Source organism: Bubalus bubalis, chromosome 1, assembly GCF_019923935.1.
Source record: "Bubalus bubalis isolate 160015118507 breed Murrah chromosome 1, NDDB_SH_1, whole genome shotgun sequence".
NCBI classification, from domain to species: Eukaryota; Metazoa; Chordata; class Mammalia; order Artiodactyla; family Bovidae; genus Bubalus; species Bubalus bubalis.
In genome coordinates, this window is record NC_059157.1 from 87859004 (window position 1) to 87884519 (window position 25516).

Below are 25516 nucleotides of genomic sequence, written 5' to 3' on the forward strand. Positions count from 1 at the left end.
GTGCAATTAAAATTTTAGAAAACACAGAATAGTATTTAATCAAGTATTCATGTCATATTAGAATAATTAAAGAAAACATTAAAATATTTTATACATATGTTCTCAATATGGCTTCATAAATGCATTAAGCACTACAATACTGTAATCACTCTGAAAAAAATATGAATATGATGCATTTGCTAGTAGTAGAGCTGTGCAATCTGGAGACTCATAGTATACTTAACTCTACAATGGAGACAGGATTGTGTTTGAGTGAACAGAGGCCAATCCTGAGAGAGTAAGAGGGTACTTAGTTGCCATGTTGCCATGTCACTAATTCAGAAAGCTAAGAGATGAGATGCAGATTTAACTGAGATGGGAATAGGAAGGAAAAGAGAACCAGCGGAATAGGAAGGTAATGGTTTGGACCATCCAGCACTTTAAAAATAATGAAACTGATAGGAAAAAAAGAAATAATATGTTAAGTTTACAGGATTGTGTTGATGAATCAAGAGTCTTCAATTGCATATTGCCAAAGTTCAAATAACATTAAGATGATAGGATATCAGAGTGTTCAGTGACTAGCTGGGAAAAGGCATGAAAATGAGCAAGAGTTTGAACGTTTTGTGCCCCCACACTTTTTAAATGTTATGGTAGCTTTTGTTGTTTTCTAGACTATGAAGAAGAAGTGATTCATGTTCAGGTTCATTCCTGACCTTCCAATCTCCCCATTGTTCTACATATATTTAGAGTGAGTTCCTTACCCTAGAACTACTCACATCTGTCTGTCATTTGAAATAATCTTGTTTTCAAGTGATGAGTCCAGGGAGATTACTGGGCTTGGGATGGCTACTAAGTGCCAGATCACCTTCCTAGGTTTTTTCAAGACAATCTCAAGGATCATGCACCTAAAGTGAATTAATCATGTTCTTTTTATGATAAAGATTAGCTCATGGGATATATCAGGAGAAGAATGTTAATTAGATATTTGGATTAAAGATACAAACTATAAATATTTATAGAATATATCACTATTACATATTTATGGAATGCAGGCCACAAGATGAGAACAAATCTTCTGCTCTCTTTTGTATCCTGAAAGATATTCCCAAGCCCCAGAGAGAAAGTAAATGATTCACAGTCCAGGAACTTTTACCGTTTCTCCTTAGACAATCTATGCTATTGCATATGTTCGTCTTTGGCCAATTTTTGTTGCTTCATAACATTCCCATTGTTTTGATTTTTCCTGTGAGTTGTCTAAATATTTGTTTGTTCCTACGCTGTTATGACTAAAAGGCTATGTTGGCAATACAAGCAACTGATGTGTATTTCTTTGAAATGATAAAGGCTTGTTTTCCTAGTCGGCCTTTTGTTTGAATGAAAAGGTTGACATCAAACTATGAGTCTACCAGCATGTGTATTATCTGTGTTGTCTTCCTTAAGCTTGGTGGGTATGAAGTAGGCAATGGGAGGGTCTGTCAGAAACTCAGGCTTCCTGTCTAACCTTCTCTCAAACATGTCTAAACTAGAGATTCTGTTGCTTTGATATGTCTTCAGAAAATCCAACTTAATGCTTTTCAGAAATTCACCCAAATCCCCTCTTCATTGATGTTCTCCTACTTGCACTTTGGTTACAGATATTTTTTTTTTCATTTTTGAATATTATATATGCCATTTCAGCTGCATTTGGGAAAGATGTAAAAAAAAAAAACAAAAACACTACAAAGCCCACATTTTAGAAGACATTTTGCAGATTTCTTTAAAAAGAAACTATGATGTATGTGCATTACTTAATGGTCTTTATACAAAAATATAGTATCACAATTTTGCTCAGTTCATTCACTCTCTGGAACACTTCTGATATTGGATGAAACCACCTTAATAAACACTGATAACATAATAGAAATACTATTTATTATCAAGGTATACATATTTTCTAAACCTGGAGATTTAAAAGAATTTATAGTTCCTCTTTCTTTATACACAAGGATAAAAATGTTTTTCTCATCATTTTATAATACCTTGTGCTGCTGACAAGTTGCTGACAACATTATCCTACAACCATGTTCAAAGAATCAACACAAACATTAGGTAAAAACAAACACCATCAAATCTAGAAGAGTATTTTTCATTCTGAGTTGTGAACTACTTATGACAGAATTTTATTAGTATACATTAGGTAAGTATGAACACCAGACTTTTTTCGTTGTTGTTTCTCTTTAATATAGCAGCTCTCAAGCTATAGTGGCCTCAGAATCACCTGGAGGGCTTGTGGAAACACAGATTGACGGGCTTTGTCAGGAGAATTTCTGTTTCAAATGCTATTGCTTTTGGTTTGGGATCCTATGAGATGACCACTCTTTTAAATAATCAGTGAAGTAAACATTTTAAAATCAAGATATTAGAGGCAAATCAAAATGGAATTTCTGTACTTCTATTCTCTACTTAAAGAGCATGATGTAAATATTCTGAAGATTTCCACTCTAGGTTTTATACTTTCCTTCCCTTGTTGGGCAGCTGGATCCAGATTTTAATGGGGCATCTTTTCCAAAGGATGAAATACTGTGGACGTTTTTATAAACTTTTCTTGGAAAACATAACTGACGGTGTTGCTATCCAATCAAAATCCCATTGCATCATGTCAGTGAGGTTAATGGGAGATACATTTGTTAATTAGAAAAATGAGTTGTCAGGATGGATCAACTTTTAAGGCTTCATCTTATTTGAGATGGTATCTTCTAAGTCAGTCTTATTTGAGGGTAACAGTTAACAATTGCAAGATGATATTTCCCTTTATTTTTTAATATTACAATGTACAATGAGTATTATATATATATATACACACACACACTATACATAATATATATATACTCTATATAGATAGATCAATCTAGATCAATGTAGATCTAAATCTATCTATATCTACATCTAAACATATATCAATATCTGTAACTAAAGACATTTGTTGTAAGATATTGGCTCACATGTTTATTGATTCTAAGAAGTTTCATCATCTGCTTTCTGCAAAGTAGAGACCCAGAAATGCTGATGGTAGTTTCAAGGCTTAAGAATACAAGTGTTGAAGGTATAAATTCCAACTCACAAATGGTTGGCCATCAACTTTATTCAGCTCACTAATTTAACACTTTTCCAAAACACCAACTGTCAAAAGACACAAACAAAAATAATGTTTAACCAAATATTTGGGCTTCCTTAGATCAGGTCAGCTTAATTCATAAAATGAATCATTACAAGCCTACTCATTGTCAACTTGGTGTCCATACACAATTCCTTAAACTGTACTTAAACTTTAAATGAATACAATAGCACCCCTGGGCCAAGTTGGCAGAGTAGGAAGACTATGAGCAAACCTCCTCTCAAAGGCACACCAACATTACAATTATTTACAGAACAACTATTGATGAGAAAGACCAGAATCAATCAGAATAGATCTTCCAAAACTGAAGATATAAAGAAGGAACCATAATGAGATAGGTAGGAAGTAAGTCAAGTTGCTGTATAGTTAAGACATACACCCATGGTGAGTGATCCACTACTGGGAGAATAATTACAATTGCAAAGGTTCTCTGAAAGGAGTGAGGGGCAAGCTCCACATCAGGCTCCTCTCTTTGGGGGTCCTGCACCAGAAAGATGAGCTCCCAGAACATTCGTCTTTGAAGGCCACTGGGGCTGACTTCTGGATGATCCAGAGGACTGTGGGATATAGAGACTCTATTCCTAAATACAGCTCCCCCCACAAAAAAATGTCATAGAGGCCTGTTCACCAGAGGGCTTAGGACACGGCCCCATATCAGCATGTAGACACTGAACCTCAGAACCCCAGGCTCCTGCAGCCAGAGACCCGAGGCCCTAGCTCTACTCATCAGTGAGCAGACATCAGCCCTAGGACACCCTGGCCCAGGCCCAGGCCCAGGTCCTGCCGACCAGCAGACTAAGAATTAATATTGGTAAACTGACCATACTATCCAAGTCAATCTATATATTCAAAGCACTCTTGATCAAAATGCTGACATTTTTCATAGAACTGGAACAAGTAGTGTAAAAATTTGTATGGAAAAACAAAAGACCTTTACTAACCAAAACAATCTTAAGAAAGAGGAACAACCTGGAGGTATCAAACTCCCTGACATCATTCTATATTACAAAGCTATAGTAATCAAAACAGTATGGTACTGGCACAAAACAGACACGTAAAGCAACTGAACAGAATAGAAAGCCCAACAATAAGCCATGTAGTTATGGTCAAGTAATCTACCACAAAGCAGGCAAGAACATAAAATGAGGAAAAGACAGTCTTTTCAATAAGTTTTGCTCACAAAACTGATAGCTACATACAAAAGAGTGAAATTAGAAACCCCCCCCCAAAAAAACAAAACAAAACAAAACAAAAAAGAATATTTCTGCACATCATATACAAAAATAAACTCAAAATGGAAAATAAACATCTAAGTGGAAAATTAGAAAGAGACATTGATGTATAGAACAGTCTTTTGGACTCTGGGAGAGGGAGAGGGTGGGATGATTTGGGAGAATGGCATTGAAACATGTATAATATCATATATGAAATGAGTCGCCAGTCCAGGTTCGATGCAGGATACTGGATGCTTGGGGCTGGTGCACTGGGACGACCCAGAGGGATGGTACGGGGAGGGAGGAGGGAGGAGGGTTCAGGATGGGGAACACGTGTATACCTGTGGTGGATTCATGTTGATATATGGCAAAACCAATACAATATTGTAAAGTTTAAAAATAAAATAAAATAAATATATATATATATATATAAATGAATAAAAGTTAAAGCATTAAAAGACCAGAAAAATAAATAAATAAAACACATCCATCAACTCACAAAGAAAGTTGTCCTGGTTATAATGAGGAAACAAATGCCATTTGTACAAATAAAAATAAAGAAAGAAAGAAAGAATAAAATTTTTAGAAGAAAATATAGGCAGAACACTTGGTTCTAAATCATAGTAATATTTTTTGTCTCCAAAGGCAAAGGAAACAAAAGCAAAAATAAACAAATGGAGTCTAATTAAACTTAAATGCCTTTAAAAAACAAATGAAAACATTAACAAAATAAAAAGACAAACGAATAGTAGAAAATATTTGCAAACAATATGACAAATAAATGGTTAATATATGAAATATACAAACAGATCATAAACTCAACACGTGACAATCAAATAGCATGATTAAAAAAATATACAGAGGACACGAATAGACATTTTTCCAAAGAAGGCATACAAATGGCCAACAGGCAAATGAAAAGATGCTCAACATCGCTAATCATTAGAGAAATGCAAATCAAAAGCATAATGAAATATCACCCCATACCTCTTAGACTGACTGTCATCAATGAGACAGCAAAAACCAAATGTTGGTGAGAATGTGAAGAAAAGGGAACCCTTTTACACTGCTGATGGGAGTGTAATTTGGTGAAGTGACTGTGGAAAACAGTATACAGGTTCCCCAAAAAACTAAAAGTAGACTACTATATGAATCAGCAAATCCACTTCCAGGTACATATCTGAGGAAAATGAAAACACTAATTTGAAAAGAAACATGCACCCCAATATAATCACAGCAGCATTATTTACAATAACAAAGATACAAAAGCAGTCTGAGTCCATCAACAGATAGAATAGATAAAGAAGATAAAGTATGTGTGTGTGTACACACACACACACACACACACACACACACACATATATATATACTGCCTGCAATGCAGGAGACCTAGGTTCAATCCCTGGGTTGGGAAGATTCCCTGGAGAAGGAAACGGCAGCCCACTCCAATACTCTTGACTGGAGAATCCCATGGACAGAGAAGCCTGGTAGGCCACAGTCTACAGGGTCGCAAAGAGGTGGACACAACTGAGAAACTAACACAGGTACATAAATAAATGTACATACATACAATGGAATACTACTTAGCCTAAAAAAATAATTAATTTTTTAAATTTGCAATGACAGTGAAATAAATCAGCTAGAGAAAGACAAATACCATATGTTATCATATGTATGTGGAATCTAAAAATAAAACAAATGAATAAATATAACAAAACATAAACAGACTTACAGATATAGAGAACAAATTAGTGTTTACTAGTGGGGATAGGGAAAAAAGGAAGGGAAAGACAGGGTTGGGAACTTAAGAGTTACAAACTAAAATGCATAAAATAAGTACACTATAATGATCTATTGTATAGTACAGGCAATATAACCAACGTTTTATAATCAGTTTAAATGGAGCATAATATATAAGAATTTTGAGTCACTATGTTGTATACCTGAAACTGATATGTGAAAGTGAAAGCCGCTCAGTCGTGTCCAACTCTTTGCGACCCCATGGACTATATAATCCACGGAATTCTCCAGGCCAGAATACTGGAGTGGGTAGCCGTTCCTTTCTCCAAGGGATTGTCCCAACTGAGGGGTTGAAACTAATATATATCATCGTGTGTGTGCATGCTAGGTTGCTTCAGTCATGTCTCACTCTGTGAGACCCTAGGAACTGTAGCCCTATAGGCTCCTCTGTCCATGGGATTGTCTAGGCAAGAATACTGAAATCGGTTGCCATTTCCTCTCCTGGGGAATCTTCCTGAACCAGGAATTGAACCTGTGTCTCTTATGTCTCCTGCATTGGCAGGTGGGTTCTTTACCACTAGCACCACCTGGGAAGCCCATATCATGATAAATCTGCCAATTTCTCCTTCCAGGAAACCAAGATGGTAGACTGCTCAAAGTTTTGCCCACTGGAAGGATATTCCATCACTACTATCCTATAGGGATGTCAAGGAGATTGTCAGTAGCACGGTAGTTGTCCACCCTCAGATGGTGTCTTCAGGCGGTACAGAATCATTGTTAAATCAGCTCCAGGTAATCTCTTCCTCTTTCCATGGATTATAGAGACCAACCCACAAAGCCATAGTGCAGGCTGGGCTAGAGAAGTACTGAAGCTGGTATGGGGATCATGTTTCTTCAAGAAACATACTGGTGGCCTCAGGGCTTGCTCAGGCCAGAGTGGGTACATTTCTCTTCCATTTGACAAAGCTATGGCAGTGTACTGCCAACTTTATGGCTTGGTGGGTCATATAACACCAAGTTTATGAAAAACTGCTCTGGTCTCATGGAAAATTGGCATTTTAAACAGCATTTTATTTAAAAAATTTTTTTAAATATGAATTTATTTATTTTAACTGGAGGTCAATTACTTTACAATATTGTATTGGTTTTGCCATACATCAACATGAATCCACCACGGGTGTACACATGTTCCCCATCCCGAACCCCCCTCTCTCCTCCCTCCCCGTACCATCCCTCTAGGTCGTCCCAGTGCACCAGCCCCAAGCATCCAGTATCATGCATTGAACCTGGACTGGCAATTCGTTTCATATATGATATTATACATGTTTCAATGCCATTCTCCCAAATCATCCCACCCTCGCCCTCTCCCACAGAGTCCAAAAGACTGTTGTATACATCAGTGTCTCTTTTGCTGTCTCATACACAGGGTTATTGTTACCATCTTTCTAAATTCCATATATATGCATTAGTATACTGTACTGGTGTTTTTCTTTCCGGCTTACTTCACTCTGTATAATCTGCTCCAGTTTCATCCACCTCATTAGAACTGATTCAAATGTATTCTTTTTATTTTTTATTTTTTTTTTAAATTTTATTTTATTTTTAAACTTTACATAACTGTATTAGTTTTGCCAAATATCAAAATGAAACCGCCACAGGTATAAGAAAGCTGTAGTACATATACACAATGGAGTATTATGCAGTATTAAAAAGAATATATTCTTTTTAATACTGCATAATACTCCATTGTGTATATGTACTACAGCTTTCTTATCCATCCATCTGCTGATGGACCTCTAGGTTGCTTCCATGTTCTGGCTATTATAAACAGTGCTGCAATGAAACAGCATTTTAAATGTTTAAGCATTCAGCCTCTAAAAATGCTTAGACACAGGCCAACAGTTATATGTCACAAGGAGAGTAGTTATTTGCAGTGGATGCTAGACTTTGCTCCAGAACCAAGGGTCTGCTCTACTTTTTACCTATGTATGGATGTGAGAGTTGGACTGTGAAGAAGGCTGAGCACCGAAGAATTGATGTTTTTGAACTGTGGTGTTGGAGAAGACTCTTGAGAGTCCCTTGAACTGCAAGGAGATCCAACCAGTCCATTCTGAAGGAGATCAGCCCTGGGATTTCTTTGGAAGGAATGATGCTAAAGCTGAAACTCCAGTACTTTGGCCACCTCATGCGAAGAGTTGACTCATTGGAAAAGACTCTGATGCTGGGAGGGATTGGGGGCAAGAGGAGAAGGGAACGACAGAGAATGAGATGGCTGGATGGCATCACTGACTCAATGGACGTGAGTCTGAGTGAACTCCAGGAGTTGGTGATGGACAGGGAGGCCTGGCGTGCTGCGATTCATGGGGTCGCAAAGAGTCGGACACGACTGAGCGACTGATCTGATCTGATGTGCTAGTCACTCAGTCATGTCCAATTTTTTGCAATCCCATGAACTGTAGACTGCCAGGTTCCTCTGTCTGTGGAATTCTCCAGGCAAGAATACTGGAGTGGGGAGCCATTCCCTTCTCCAGGGGATCTTCCTGACCCAGGGATCGAACCTGGTTCTCCTGCACTGCAGGCAGATTCTTTACCATCTAAGCTACCAGGGATGCCCAAGAGGCCTGCCAAAGACTCCCAACTGCATCCTTGTCTGCCACTGCCACTCCAAGCACCATAGTTTCTGTGAAATTATGTGGTTCAGTTGACTGAGCATTTTGCACAGCAGCCTGGACCTTTTGTAAACTTTCTCCTGTTCTGAGCCACACTCAAAGCTAGCAGCTTTGGCTGGAATGGGCTGGAATAACACACCCAAATGACGATGGTGTTGTTTCTAAAATCCACAGGGTCCCACTAGGTGTTGTGCCTTTTTTTTTTTTTTCTTTGGTAGGAGGTGCCAGATACAACTTATCCTTCACATGACTAAAATTGAAAAGACTATTCATACTAAGAGCAGCAATGCAGACCTTTGTACTCATTCATAGGCAACTAAATGAGTTAAAAGGTAATTATATAAAACTTATGGAGAAATAAATGGGAACCCACTCCAGTATTCTTGCCTGGAAAATCCCATGGGCTGAGGAGCCTGGTGGACTGCAGTTCATGGGGTCGCAAAGAGTCAGATATGACTGTGTGACTGAACACATACACAACTGAAGTGGGCAGTAAATTGTTGCGTTTGAGTTATGCTGAAGCTACTAATGCACATTATACTGCTTACTCCATCCTTTGCTGAGTTTTCATACTGACTTCTATCTGGTCTATGGTGTTTTTTTTCATGCCTTTTTCTGCTTTCACTAGCATACTTCTAAGAACACAAGATAACTGATTAATGAGTCTACCAAAGTTTATGCCCTTTGTTTTTTTTTTTTCCTGGCTACTAAGTTGGTCCCTAGTGGAAGTTAAGCATTTTTCTATTTTTCAGATATCAAAACTAAATATTATCCTTTTCATATTACACTACTTTGACATAAATAATGTCATTATATTTATAAATAAATGTTCAATGGCAACTTCTCTGTTAATAATTAAAGGCAAATCTGAACATGTAACCCTCATGTTCAAAATCCCTCAATAGTTTCTCTTTCAATTGAGATAAAGAACAAAGTCCCCAACCCAGACTCCAGATCTTCTGTGATCCTACCTGTGCTGGCCTCCCAAAAAAGCTCCTCTTTGCTCTCTATGCATGCCAACTCCATTTGCAATTTTTTTTCTTTCTATAATGGTCTAGCTCCCTGAAAAGCTAGACCTGCAAATGAAGGAAGACCTTGAGGAGTGAAAATGTTCAGAGGTATAACCGTGTTAGAAATAAAGACACTCAGGACCCAGTTCTAACCTTCTGAAACAGAATGTGCATTTTAAGAAACTCACCAGGAGATTCACAGGACCTGAAATCTGAGGAGCACTGATCTAGGCTACTTCCCATACATTCTTTCCTTTTATTTTTCTTTTGCGCCTCTCCCTGACCTATGCCTAGGAAGATTTCTCATCAAATTTCATTGTAAAGTGGAAAGTTAGAAACTGGCATGGAATATGAGCTATACAGTCTTCATGAGGAGGACAACTTACTTGGGGTTGGCTCATAAAGGGGATTTCAAACTTTGGCTTCTGAAAACCAAATGTGATTAGTTAAATCAGACCATACTAACCAAAGCACACAGAGTATCAAAATTCATAGATAAACTGGAGTTTGTATAAACATGTTAGAAATGTCATCTGTGATGTAAGTAGTGCAATTCCAGTTAAAAAAAAAAATCTAGAACTGTCAACACTGATTTGATTTTTATTTCAGAGTCTGTAATGCCCTGAGGTATTGCCTGGATTCCTCATATATGTCCATGTCCATAACACCCAGTGGAAAAGCTTAGGACTGTTGTAAAGAGAATCAATCCTTGGGTGTTATCAGGGGAATTGGGGTTTTTCACCTCCTCCTCTGGCAAAAGTGCACGGTTATGTAATTGGTTGATGTGGTTCAAAACAAACTCATATAAACAACATTTTCCTGAGCTTGGAAAATGAAGATTCCAGAATGAATCAGTGTGCAAAATGATGCTGCCTATGTAGAGTCACTGCAGTGTTCTTGTCCTATTTTCTACTTCAGAAAGCAAAAAACTGAAAGAATCTCCACAGTTTCTTGAGAGATAATGGTAAGAGTGAATGATTTCTATAATACTCATTATTTTCTTAAAAAAGTTAAAACTATTAAATTTATAACAATTTTGATTTCATTTATAAGCCAATTCAAGCCAATGTATAGCCAACTGAAAATGAAACATGAACAGTGAATAATCTATAACTTTTATTATTATGAGTAAAATCTGGATAAGCAAAATAGCTCTAAGACTACACTGTATTCCTCGCTGCTGCTGCGTCGCTTCAATCGTGTCCGACTCTGTGCGACCCCATAGACGGCAGCCATCAGGCTTCCCCTCCCTGGGATTCTCCAGGCAAGAAAAGTGGAGTGGGTTGCCGTTTCCTTCTCCAATGCATGAAAGTGAAAAGTGAAAGTGAAGTCGCTCAGTCATGTCGGACTCTAGCGACCCCATGAACTGCAGCCTACCAGGCTCCTCCGTCCATGGGATTTTCTAGGCAAAAGTACTGGAATGGGGTGCCATTGCCTTCTCTGTCTGTATTCCTTAATGATATATAATTATTTAGTTAGAATAATTACAATGACTCTGTAGGATAAGTTTTGGTGAAGTAGAACATCAAAAAAATTAAAAGTGAGTTTGGGGATTTAAGTCATAATGTTTCCTGTATAAGAAATCTTTCTGATAATTGTATTCAAAACACTCATTTCATTTTGTTGCTGTTGTTCAGTCACTAAGTTGTATCCAACTCTTTGCGATGCCATGGACTGCAGCACTCCAGGTTCCCCTGTCTTCCACTATCTCCTGGAGTTTGCCCAAATTCAAGTCCATTAAGTCGGTGATGCTATCTAACCATCTCATCTTTTGCCACCCCTTTGTCTTTTTGCCTTCAATCTTTCCCAGCATCATGGTCTTTTCCAATGAGTTGGCTCTTCGCGTCAGGTGGCCAAAGTATTGGAGTTTCAGTTTCAGCATCAGTCCTTCCAATGAATATTCATTTAATTAACCACATTAACAAATTAAATTTTAAGTTAATTTGCTTAAACCATAACCGCTCTATCCTTTTACCAACTTCTGACAATAATTTCATTGAAAAAAAAAATTTCTGGAAAAATTCAGAAAATATTTCCCAGTGCTCTTTTCTGCCTTATGACTTAATAATCACCCACACATTGAATTGAAAATTTGATTTTCATTAGTTATTGGGGACTGCATGGAACAAAACCCATTCCCAATATACATTGAACAAATTCAAATTTTTGGATTGGTTATTTATGTTGCCTGTATTAAGTTTCAGTACTTGGCTCAATTTTTTCTGCTATCAAGCTGGTAGAAAAACAGAATCTGTCAGGTAAACCCAGCAGGATTTCTAGGGAAAGTCAGCTGTAGTCATAATAATAACAACGATAATGTGCAGTGGTAGAATATTTAACAGCAATACAAATTTGTAAAGTAAAATTAAAATGAAAGTCTCTGTTCCATATACAAATTCCATAGTAAATAAACAGAGTTTTGAATAAAAGAAAAAGGATTTATAGTACTGATAGCTTTTAACAAAAGTCAAATTTAAGACAAATATTTAAGCCATACCTCTAGCCTTTCCTTATTTCATCTAAGCTTTTCTCTGATACTTCCTCATTCCCTCTTCAATGCTTTGTCTGTCCTACACTTATCTATCTATATTCCTTCTCCTCTTTTGCTTCTTGTTTCCTTTTCACCTCCCCCACCAAATTTCTCATTCTATCGTTTATCCTCTTTCTTCTCAATGCTTGCCTCTCTTTCTTTTGAAAATTTAATGACATTGTTTCTCAAGACAAAAAATAATTTGCATCTGTCTCCACATCTCAGATACTCTCCTTCATTCTCCTCACTGCTGTGCCACTTGCTTCGCATTCATTACTTATTATTATCTGACATTTGTTTTGTCACAAATAAAAACTCATCTCACTAAAGCCATTACAAATCTCTTAAATCCTACTCAGTGATTTCAGTTCACTCTTTTTCTTACCAAATAAATTGTACTTTCCTTTGTCTTTTTTTGTGCTTTCCACTCTTTAGGTTCATAAAACTACCTTTCTATTTCCCTCCTGCTTCTCTAGTCACTGTTCAGTAGCCTTTACTGGTCTTTTCTTTTCCCTCCTTGTGTGAGCCAATGTTCCTGGTTGCAAAATGAAATGAGTTAATTCAATGGAAATTGGCTCTAACAAGTAAGTGCTAGGGAAGTTACATAAATCCACTGGACAAATGGGCAGGAACACATAAAAAAAGAAGTTGAACAGTTAACCGCCAAAATCATATTGCAGCTCTAGCTCAGTGAGACCTGTTGCCATTGCTGCTGAATTTGAAGCTCACAATGAAAATGCCATTGTTGTGGGTGCAGGATGCATTTTGGCGTCATGATATTGCAACTTCATTGACTTGGAAAATCTCTTTTCTCAACATTTGACCTCTTTTTCCTCTCTTCATATCCAAATTCAGTGTACATGAGTTTGAGTGGCTAATGTTAGATCTGATCCCCTCACTCTAGGTTCAGGGGGAAGATAAGGTCAGTTTTTAGAATTTTTACTTCTAGAGTGAATGCTTATTTTTGTCTAACACCAAGAGTCATATGGCAGAAAAGAGAATCAAATATTATTAACTAATACATGATGGGTATCTATTTTAATTTAATATAACACCTCCACATGTATTTTCTTTTACCTTATCCACACTGTCCACTGTCTTCTGGATAGGCCATACATACTTTGTTTTCAACCACCTCAATGTCTTGTAAGTCATTATTTCTTTATGCTCTTATAGATTATTATTGCTAAATTTATGTCACTTTGATATTCAGAAGTTTCTTGAAAAAACTGGCCTCTGCATCTGAAGTTTCCTTAATTTTCCATGATCACCTAGTAAGATACCAACTGACTTTCATCTTTCCTAACCCACTCTTCCAGCTTCCCTGATAGCTCAGTTGGTAAAGAATCTGCCTGCAATGCAGGAGACCCTGGTTTGATTCCTGGGTCAGGAATATCCGCTGGAGAAGGGATAGGCTACCCACTCCAATATTCTTGGGCTTCCCTTGTGGTTCAGCTTGTAAAGAATCCGCTGCAATGCAGGAGATTCCTGGATCGGGAATTCCTGGATCCTGGAAGATCGGGAAGTTTCCTGGATCAGGAAGATCCCCCTGGAGAAGGGAAAGGCTACCCACTCCAGTATTCTGGCCTGGAGAATTCCATGGACTGTATAGTCCCTAGGGTGGCAAAGAGTCAGACATGACTGAGCAACTTTCACTAGCCCACTCTTCATATCTCATGTATCACCAAGTCCCAGTAACTCTACATTGTGATTTATTTTGATCTGTTTCTTTGCCTTCTCAAAACTCCCATGGCATATCACATATGAACTAAAAACTTCAGATACATTTAAATCACTTGGGGAGCATTTATAAAATGCATATTATTAGATGCCATTTATGACATGCATGGCATTGAATTCAGTTGTTAAAGCAGACCCTTGTAACATTTTTACTTCTGATGCCTCATCCATGACTAAAACATGGCATTTCTCTACCTTAGCAGTTTTCCCATAAATTTGCTCATGTTCAGAATGTCTTTCCTCTATTTTACATCTGTTCACTCCCATATACATTTTGAGATACAATAGGTGGTTGGTCAAAAAGTTCGTTTGGGTTTTTCCATAAGACCATACAGAAAAATTGAACAAAATTTTTGGCCAACGTAATAGTTGGTTTTTTACAGCACAATAATTTCCCCCAAATACTTTTCACGTATTTCAGTAAGAGTAAATAAAATAAAGTGTATGTTTTTATTTCTATTATCTTTCTGAAATTTTCTTTTTAAATGACTGGTGACCTTTTCCCATCTACTGCACTGTATTTCAGAGGCCATCTATTAAGGATATGGAAACAAAAAATGTAACAGAGCTGACAGAGTTTGTTCTCACAGGACTTACATATGAACCAGTATGGCAAGTACCCCTGTTCCTGCTCTTCTTGATGATATACCTCATCACTATCATGGGAAACCTTGGTCTGATTGCTCTCATCTGGAATGACCCTCATCTTCAAATTCCCATGTACTTATTCCTGGGGAATTTGGCCTTAGTGGATATTTGGTTATCCTCCACAGTGACTCCCAAGATGTTGCTCAACATTATCAACCAGAATAAGAGGATATCTCTCTCTGAATGTATGGTGCAATTTTTTTCGTTTGTAGTCAGTGCGACTACGGAATGTTTTCTGCTGGCGATGATGTCGTATGATCGTTATCTAGCCATATGCAACCCACTACTTTATCCAGCCATTATGACTCATAAACAATGCATGGGAATGTTAGTTTCATCATTTGTTGGTGGCCTTTTTCATGCCTTAATTCATACAGGCTTTTTATTCAGACTAACCTTTTGTAATGTCAACATAATACATCACTTTTATTGTGACATCATGCCCTTGTTTAAAATTTCTTGTACTGATCCTTCTATTAATGTTCTGATGATATTTATTTTCTCTGGTTCAATACAGGTGTTCACCATTCTTATTGTTCTTATCTCTTATACACTAGTTCTCTTCACAATTTTAAAAAATAAGTCTGCACAAGGCATAAGGAAGGCCTTCTCCACCTGTGGGGCCCACCTTCTATCTGTCTCTTTATACTATGGCCCTCTTCTTTTTATGTATGTGCGCCCTGGATCCACACAAGCAGATGACCAGGATATGATGGACTCTCTGTTTTACACTGTCATAATTCCTTTCCTAAATCCCATTATCTACAGCCTGAGAAATAAAAAAGTCATATATTCACTGCTAAAAATATTAAAAAGAAACATTTAGATTTAATACTAATATGTGTTCTCTTATATAAAAACAATATAAAATTATGTAGATTAAATGTTTAATTGTGTTTAATGTTCAAAGTTTTTTGCATTCATAACTGTTCTATTATTTTAATGACTTAAGATTTTAGTGCCTAATCAGTGATTTTAAATATTTGTATATATTATTCAAACACACAGGAAATTTTAATCAAGTATTCATATCATACTAAAATAAGCAGAAATGAAAATATTTTACATGCTTGCATATTCTTCATTATGGTTTTATAACTGTATTTACTAAACATATATTAAGCACTAAAATTGTGCTGTGCCTCTGAAAAGAACTCAAATATGAGGCCTTTGATCGTAATCAACCATATAGTCTGGAGACTCATATTATGTGTAACTCCACATAGTAAGCATGTTGTGTTTGAGTGAACAGAGGTAGATCCCAGGAACGCTGCTGACCATCAAAAGGTCTTCTATTCGACCTTATTTAGGACATGGTGAGCTCACTTATTGTGTATTCAACTCTCATTGGACACAGAAGAATAAACACAATGGGAAAGCAATGAAGAAAACATGAGAAAGGATTCAAGGATTTTGACCTGACCTTCACCACTGAAGGATTCTCTTAACTCAGCCTGCTTCTATGAGGACCAAAAAGGAGTGTTGCTTCTCACTGCCCATAATGCTTTCTAAGGCCCCTTCTAGCTATACTTGTTATTGTGTAGTCTGAAAAGCTTCACTGTGTCAGAAAGCTAATAGTTTACATTGAGGACCTAATTTGAAATGGGCATAGGGAATAAATAACTGGCAGAATAGGAAGTAAATGGTCTCAATCTTGGAAATCTGCCAAATGGCACAGTGGTAAGGAATCTGCCTGCCAATTCAGGAGGCACAAGACATGCGGGTTCAATCCCTGGGCCAGGGAGATCCCATAGAGGAGGAAATGGCAACCCCCTCCAGTACTCCTACCTGGAAAATTCCATGAACAGAGGAGCCAGGTGAAACAGTCCACAGGATCACAAAGAGTCAGACAAAATGAGCACACGAGCACACAAGTGCAAACTACTGTAGGGACTGAATGTCAGTTTTCCCCCAAATTCATATGTTGAAGCACCAACCCCTTAATATGGTGATATTAGAGTAGACTCTTTGGCAGGTAATTAGTCTTAGATGAGATCATAAGATCATGAACTCCTTGTTTCAAAATTCAGACTTAAATTGAAGAAAATAGGGAAAATCACTAAACCAATCAGTTATGACCTAAATCAAATCCCTTATGATTATTCAGTAGAATGAGAAACAGATTTCAGGGATTAGATTTGATAGACAGAGTGCCTGAAAAAATATGGACAAAGGTTCATGACATTGAACAGGAAGCAGTGATCAAGATCATTCCCAAGGAAAATGAAACGCAAAAAGGCAAAATGGTTGTCTGAAGAGGCCTTACAAATAGCTGAGAAAAGAAGAGAAGTTAAAGGCAAAGGAGAAAAGGAAAGATATACCCATTTTATTGTAGAGTTCCAAAGAATAGCAAGGAGAGATAAGAAAGCCTCCTCAGTGATCAATGCAAAGAAATAGAGGAAAACAACAGAACGGGAAAGACCAGAGATTTCTTCAAGAAAATTAGAGATACCGAGGGAACATTTTATGCCAAGATGGGCTCAATAAATGACAGAAATGGTATGGACCTAACAGAAGCAAAATATATTAAGAAGAGGTGGCAAGAATACACAGAAGAACTATACAAAAAAATCTTCATGACCCAGATAACCACAATGGTCTGATAAGTCATCTAGAGCAGACATCCTGGAATGTGAAATCAAGTGGGCTTTAGGACACATCACTATGAATAAAGCTAGTGGAGGCGATGGAATTCCAGTTAAGCTACTTCAAATCCCAAATGATGATGCTGTGAAAGTGCTGCACTCAATGTGTCTGCAAATTTGGAAAACTCAGCATTGGCCACAGGACTGGAAAATGTCACATTTCATTCCAATCCCAAAGAGGGGCAATGCCAAAAAATGTTCAAACTATCATACAACTACACTCATCTCACATGCTAGGAAAGTAATGCTCAAAATTCTCCAAGCTGGGCTTGAATAGTACATGAACCATGAACTTCCAGATGTTCAAGCGGATTTAGAAAAAGCAGAAGAATAAGAGATCAAATTACCAACATCTGTTGGATCATAGGAAAAGCAAGAGAATTCCAGAAAAAAAAAAAACATCTACTTCTGCTTCACTGACTATGCTGAAGCCTTTGACTGTATATGGATCACAACAAACTGTGGAAAATTCTGAAAGAGATGGGAATACCAGACCACCTTACCTGTCTCCTGAGAAAGCTGCATGCAGGTCAAGAAGCAACAGTTAGAACTGGACATGGAACAACAGACTGGTTCCAAATTGGGAAAGGAGTATGTCAAGGCTGTTTATTGTCACCCTGCTTATTTAACTTATATGTAGAGTACATCATGCAGAATGCCAGACTGGATGAAGCACATACTGGAATCAAGATTGTCGGAAGAAATGCCAATATCCTCAGATATGCAGATGACACCACCCTTAAGGCAGAATGTGAAGAGGAACTAAAAAGCCTCTTGATGAAAGTGAAAGAGGAGAGTGAAAAAATTGGATTAAAATTCAACATTCAGGAAACTAGGATCATGGCATCTGGTCCCATAAATTCATGGCAAATAGATGGGGAAATAGCAGAAACAGTGAGAGACTTTATTTTGGGGGGCTCCAAAATCACTGCAGATGGTGACTGCAGCCATGAAATTAAAAGATTCTTGCTCCCTGGAAGAAAAGCTATGACCAACCTAGACAGCATATTAAAAAGCAGAGACATTACTTTGCCAACAAAGGTCCGTCTAGTCAAGGCTATGGTTTTTCTAATAGTCATGTATGGATGTGAGAGTTGGACTGTGAAGAAGGCTGAGCGCCGGAGAACTGATGCTTTTGAACTGTGGTGTTGAAGAAGACTCTTGAGAGTCCCTTGGACTGCAAAGAGATCCAACCAGTCAATCCTAAAGGAGATTAGTCTTGAATATTCTTTGGTAGGACTGATGCTGAAGCTGAAACTCCAATACTTTGGCCACCTGATGCGAAGAACTGACTTCTTGGAAAAGACCCTGATGCTGGGAAAGATTGAAGGCAGGAGGAGAAGGGGATGACAGGATGACATGGTTTGATGGCATCACCGACTTGATGGACATGAGTTTGAGCAAGCTCTTGGATTTGGTGCTGGACAGGGAAGCCTGGTGTGCTGCAATTCATGGGGTTGTAAAGAGTCGGACATGACTGAGTGACTGAACTGACTAACTGAGGTCATAAAGGTAAGGCTTTTCATGATGGGATTAGTCCCCTTACACGAAGAGAGAGAGACAAGAGAGCTAGCTTTCTCTACAGGTGTACTCAGCTAGGAAAGGCCAAATGAGAAGGCAGCTGTTTGCCAGCCAGAAAGCAAGTTCTCACCAGTACAGTGTTTGTTGGACCCTTGGACTCAGACTTCCGAACCTCAGAATGTAAAAAGTAAATGTCTGTGTTATAAGGCCAAAAACTATGATATTTGATTATAGCAGTGTGAGTTAAAAAACAAAACAAAAAAAAAACACTACTTGCCCACAGCAATCAGAGCAGAAAAAGAAATAAAAGGAATCCAAATTGAAAAAGAAGAAGTAAAAATCTCACTGTTTGCAGACGACATGATCCTCTACATAGAAAACCCTAAAGACTCCACCAGAAAATTACTGGAACTAATCAATGAATATAGTAAAGTTGCAGGATATAAAATCAACACACAGAAATCCCTTGCATTCCTATACACTAATAATGAGAAAATACAAAGAGAAATTAAGGAAACAATTCCATTTACCATTGCAAAGAAAAGAATAAAATACTTAGGAATATATCTACCTAAAGAAACTAAAGACCTATATATAGAAAACTATAAAACACTGATGAAAGAAATCAAAGAGGACACTAATAGATGGAGAAATATACCATGTTCATGGATTGGAAGAATCAATATAGTGAAAATGAGTATACTACCCAAAGCAATTTATAGATTCAATGCAATCCCTATCAAGCTACCAACCGTATTTTTCACAGAGCTAGAACAAATAATTTCACAATCTGTATGGAAATACAAAAAACCTCAAATAGTCAAAGCAATCTTGAAAAGAAGAATGGAATTGAAGGAATCAACCTGCCTGACTTCAGGCTCTACTACAAAGCCACAGTCATCAAGACAGTATGGTACTGGGTGCTGCTGCTGCTGCTAAGTCGCTTCAGTCATGTCCAACTTTGTGCGACCCCATAGACTGCAGCCCACCAGACTCCCCCATCCCTGGGATTCTCCAGGCAAGAACACTGGAGTGGGTTGCCATTTCCTTCTCCAATGCATGAAAGTGAAAAGTGAAAGTGAAGTTGCTCAGTCGTGTCCGACTCCCAGTGACCCCATGGACTGCAGCCTACCAGACTCCTCTGTCCATGGGATTTTCCAGGCAAGAGTACTGGAGTGGGGTGCCATTGCCTTCTCCAATGGTACTGGCACAAAGACAGAAATATAGATCAATGGAACAAAATAGAAAGTCCAGAGATAAATCCACACACATATGGACACCTTATCTTTGACAAAGGAGGCAAGAATATACAATGGATTAAAGACAATCTCTTTAACAAGTGGTCCTGGGAAAATGGTCAACCACTTGTAAAAGAATGAAACTAGAACACTTTCTAACACCATACACAAAAATAAACTCAAAATGGATTAAAGATCTAAATGTAAGACGAGAAACTATAAAACTCCTATAGGGGAACATAGGCAAAACACTCTCCAACAACATCACAGCAGAATCCTCTATGACTCACCTCCCAAAATATTGGAAATAAAAGCAAAAATAAACAAATGGGACCTAATTAAAATTAAAAGCTTCTGCACACAAAGGAAACTATAAGCAAGGGGAAAAGACAGCCTTCATAATGGGAGAAAATAATAGCAAATGAAGCAACTGACAAACAACTAATCTCAAAAATATACAACAAATCCCTGCAGCTCAATTACAGAAAAATAAATGACCCAATCAAAAAATGGGCCAAAGAACTAAATAGACATTTCTCCAAAGAAGACATACAGATGGCTAACAAACATATGAAAAGATGCTCAACATCACTCATTATCAGAGAAATGCAAATCAAAACAACTATGAGGTACCATTTCACACCAGTCAGAATGGCTGCGATCCAAAAGTCTACAAGCAATAAATGCTGGAGAGGGTGTGGAGAAAAGGGAACCCTCTTACACTGTTGGTGGGAATGCAAACTAGTACAGCCACTATGGAGAACAGTGTGGAGATTCCTTAAAAACACTGGAAATAGAACTGCCTTATGATCCAGCAATCCCACTGCTGGGCATACACACTGAGGAAACCGGAAGGGAAAGAGACAGGTGTACCCCAATTCATTGCAGCACTGTTTATAATAGCCAGGACATGGAAGCAACCTAGAGGTCCATCAGCAGATGAATGGATAAAAAAGCTGTGGTACATATACACAATGGAGTATTAGTCAGCCATTAAAAAGAATACATTTGAATCAGTTCTAATGAGGTGGATGAAACTGGAGCCTATTATACAGAGTGAAATAAGCCAGAAAGAAAAACACCAATACAGTATACTAACGCATATATATGGAATTTAGAAAGATGGTAACAATAACCCTGTGTACGAGACAGCAAAAGAGACAGGCAAATCACTTCAGTATTCTTGCCTTGAGAACCCCATGAACAGTATGAAAAGGCAAAATGATAGGATACTGAAAGAGGAACTCCCCAGGTCAGTAGGCGCCCAATATGCTACTGGAGATCAGTGGAGAAATAACTCCAGAAAGAATGAAGGGATGGAGCCAAAGCAAAAACAATACCCAGCTGTGGACGTGACTGGTGATAGAAGCAAAGTCCGATGCTGTAAAGAGAAATATTGCAAAGGAACCTGGAATGTCAGGTCCATGAATCAAGGCAAATTGGAATTGGTCAAACAAGAGATGGCAAGAGTGAATGTCAACATTCTAGGAATCAGTGAACTGAAATGGACTGGAATGAGTAAATTTAACTCAGATGACCATTATATCTACTACTGTGGGCAGGAATCCCTCAGAAGAAATGGAGTAGCCATCATGGTCAACAAAAGAGTCCGAAATGCAGTACTTGGATGCAATCTCAAAAACGACAGAATGATCTCTGTTCGTTTCCAAGGCAAACCATTCACTATCACAGTAATCCAAGTCTATGCCCCAACCAGTAATGCTGAAGAAGCTGAAGTTGAATGGTTCTATGAAGACCTACAAGACCTGCTAGAACTAACACCCAAAAAAGATGTCCTTTTCATTATAGGAGACTGGAATGCAAAAGTAGGAAGTCAAGAAACACCTGGAGTAACAGGCAAATTTGGCCTTGGAGTACAGAATGAAGCAGGGCAAAGGCTAATAGAGTTCTGCCAAGAAAATGCACTGGTCATTACAAACACCCACTTCCAACAACACAAGAGAAGACTCTACACATGGACATCACCAGATGGTCAACACCGAGATCATATTGATTATATTCTTTGCAGCCAAAGATGGAGAAGCTCTATACAATCAGCAAAAACAAGACCAGGAGCTGACTGTGGCTCAGACCATGAACACCTTATTGCCAAATTCAGACTGAAATTGAAGAAAGTAGGGAAAACCACTAGACCATTCAGGTATGACTAAATCAAATCCCTTATGATTATACAGTAGAAGTGAGAAATAGATTTAAGGGCCTAGATCTGATAGATAGAGTGCCTGATGAGCTATGGAATGAGGTTCGTGACATTGTACAGGAGACAGGGATCAAGACCATCCCCATGGAAAAGAAATGCAAAAAAGCAAAATGGCTGTCTGGGGAGGCCTTACAAATAGCTGTGAAAAGAAGAGAAGTGAAAGGCAAAGGAGAAAAGGATAGATATAAACATCTGAATGCAGAGTTCCAAAGAATAGCAAGAAGAGATAAGAAAACCTTCCTCAGCGATCAATGCAAAGAAATAGAGGAAAACAACAGAATGGGAAAGACTAGAGATCTCTTCAAGAAAATCAGAGACACCAAAGGAACATTTCATGCAAAGACGGGCTCGATAAAGGACAGAAATGGTATGGACCTAAAAGAAGAAGATATTAAGAAGAGATGGCAAGAATACACAGAAGAACTGTACAAAAAAGATCTTCACAACCCAGATAATCACGATGTTGTGATTACTCACCTAGAGCCAGACATCCTGGAATGTGAAGTCAAGTCAGCCTTAGAAAGCATCACTACGAACAAAGCTAGTGGAGGTGATAGAATTCCAGTTTAGCTATTCCAAATCCTGAAAGATGATGCTGTGAAAGTGTTGCACTCAATATGCCAGCTAATTTGGAAAATTCAGCAGTGGCCACAGGACTGGAAAAGGTCAGTTTTCATTCCAATCCCAAAGAAAGGCAATGCCAAAGAATGCTCCAACTACCGCACAATTGCACTCATCTCACACGCTAGTAAAGTAATGCTCAAAATTCTCCAAGCTAGGCTTCAGCAATATGTGAACCATGAACTTCCTGATGTTCAAGCTGGTTTTAGAAAAGGCAGAGAAACCAGAGATCAAATTGCCAACATCCGCTGGATCATTGAAAAAGCAAGAGAGTTCCAGAAAAACATCTATTTATGCTTGATTGACTATGCCAAAGCCTTTGACTGTGTGGATCACAATAAACTGTGGAAAATTCTGAAAGAGATGGGAATACCAGACCACCTGATCTGCCTCTTGAGAAATTTGTATGCAGGTCAGGAAGCAACAGTTGAACTGGACATGGAACAACAGACTGGTTCCAAATAGGAAAAGGAGTATGTCAAGGCTGTCTATTGTCACCCTGCTTATTTAACTTATATGCAGAGTACATCATGAGAAACACTGGACTGGAAGAAACACAAGCTGGAATCAAGATTGCCGGGAGAAATATCAATAACCTCAGATATGCAGATGACACCACCCTTATGGCAGAAAGTGAAGAGGAACTCAAAAGCCTCTTGATGAAAGTGAAGGAGGAGAGTGAAAAAGTTGGCTTAAAGCTCAACATTCAGAAAACGAAGATCATGGCATCCAGTCCCATCACTTCATGGGAAATAGATGGGGAAACAGTGGAAACAGTGTCAGACTTTATTTTGGGGGGCTCCAAAATCACTGCAGATGGTGACTGCAGCCATGAAATTAAAAAACTCTTACTCCTTGGAAGGAAAGTTATGACCAACCTAGAGAGCATATACAAAAGCAGAGACATTACTTTGCCAAAGGTCCGTCTAGTCAAGGCTATGGTTTTTCCAGTGGTCATGTATGGATGTGAGAGTTGGACTGTGAAGAAGGCTGAGTGCCGAAGAATTGATGCTTTTGAACTGTGGTGTTGGAGAAGACTCTTGAGAGTCACTTGGACTGCAAGGAGATCCTACCAGTCCATTCTGAAGGAGATCAGCCTTGGGATTTCTTTGTAAGGAATGATGCTAAAGCTGAAACTCCAGTACTTTGGGCACCTCATTGGAAGAGTTGACTCATTGGAAAAGACTCTGATGCTGGGAGGGATCAGGGGCAAGAGGAGAAGGGGATGACAGAGGATGAGATGGCTGGATGGCATCACTGACTCAATGGATGTGAGTCTGGGTGAACTCCGTGAGTTGGTGATGGACAGAGAGGTTTGGTGTGCTGCTATTCATGGGGTGGGAAAGAGTTGGACACAACTGAGCGACTGATCTGTTCTCATCTGATGTATAGAACAGTCTTTTGGACTCTGTGGGAGAGGGCGAGGGTGGGATGATTCGAGAGAATGGCATTTAAACATGTATAATATCATATAAGAAACGAATCACCAGTCCAGGTTCGATGCATGATACTGGATGCTTGGGTTTGGTGCACTGGGATGACCCAGAGGGATGGTACAGGAAGGGAGGAGGGAGGAGGGTTCAGGTGGGAACATGTGTATACCTGTTACAGATTCATGTTGATATGTGGCAAAACCAATACAATATTGTAAAGTTAAAAAAGAAAGAAAGAAAGAAAGAAAGAAAAAAAAGAAACAATCAGTGAAAAAATTACAATCTTTAGATATTTAGAGAACAAAAAGATTGGAGTTTCTACACATCCACTAGTTCCTACTTAAATAGCACTATAAAAGTAGTCTGGAAGCTTCACCCTAGTGTATCATTTGTATTCCAGACCTCCTCTTCCTTACTTTTTGTGGAGCAGTCCTGTTTCCTTTTGGTAGTTACCGTCTATCACCTCAATCAGCACAGTAACTCCTTTGTTTGTATGATAACACAGAGGAATGCAGACTCAAAAATAGTGAGTGGTAGTTTACTTTCAGGTCAATGAAATCATAGTTTGTGTCTGGGTAGAAACAATCCTCCATTTGGAAGAAGTGAGAGTGCAACACCAGAAGGGCAGAAAAACACAGGAACAAGAAATAAATACTTTGTAGTGGTCACTAGGGACAGTAGTCACTGCTGCCACTCCCATTTCTTCCCGTTGATTCCTAGACCCATGAAACAGTAACATACACTGGTGTTTGGTTCAGAAATTTCAGCTTTCTGGAGATACTTATCCTAGCTTTGTGAGATATTGCCATATAGTTCTGCTATAACTGAAGCTTTACAATGGCCATTTATCATTCTATCAAACTATATGCTTCAGACAGTGGTGCAGAGGGTAAGGCCACTGAATTCCACATGGGCACACTGCCACACTTATTTTCTCTGAAATGAGTTCCTTGACCATAATCAGTACTGTTAACAACATTATGACATTGGAATAGGAATTCTGTTAGAATAAGGCTGATAATTTGGGCAGAAGCATTGACTGCAGGAAAGTCACATATCTAGACATATCTGTATCTAGAGTTAAGTATCTATTCCAGTAGAACAGATCACTTTTTCCATTTCCACTTCCACTTCCAATGTAATCATGCTG

General features: G+C 38.3%; 1 protein-coding gene across 1 annotated transcript; it reads left to right on the forward strand.

Annotated features, from left to right (window-relative positions):
* Positions 1 to 14562: 14562 nt before the first annotated feature.
* Positions 14563 to 15513, forward strand: LOC102403217 (olfactory receptor 5H2-like). The gene has a single exon (XM_025293955.3). It carries the CDS (start codon positions 14584 to 14586, stop codon positions 15511 to 15513), a length of 930 nt encoding a protein of 309 aa, XP_025149740.3. The 5' UTR covers positions 14563 to 14583.
* The last annotated feature ends 10003 nt before the right edge of the window (positions 15514 to 25516 follow it).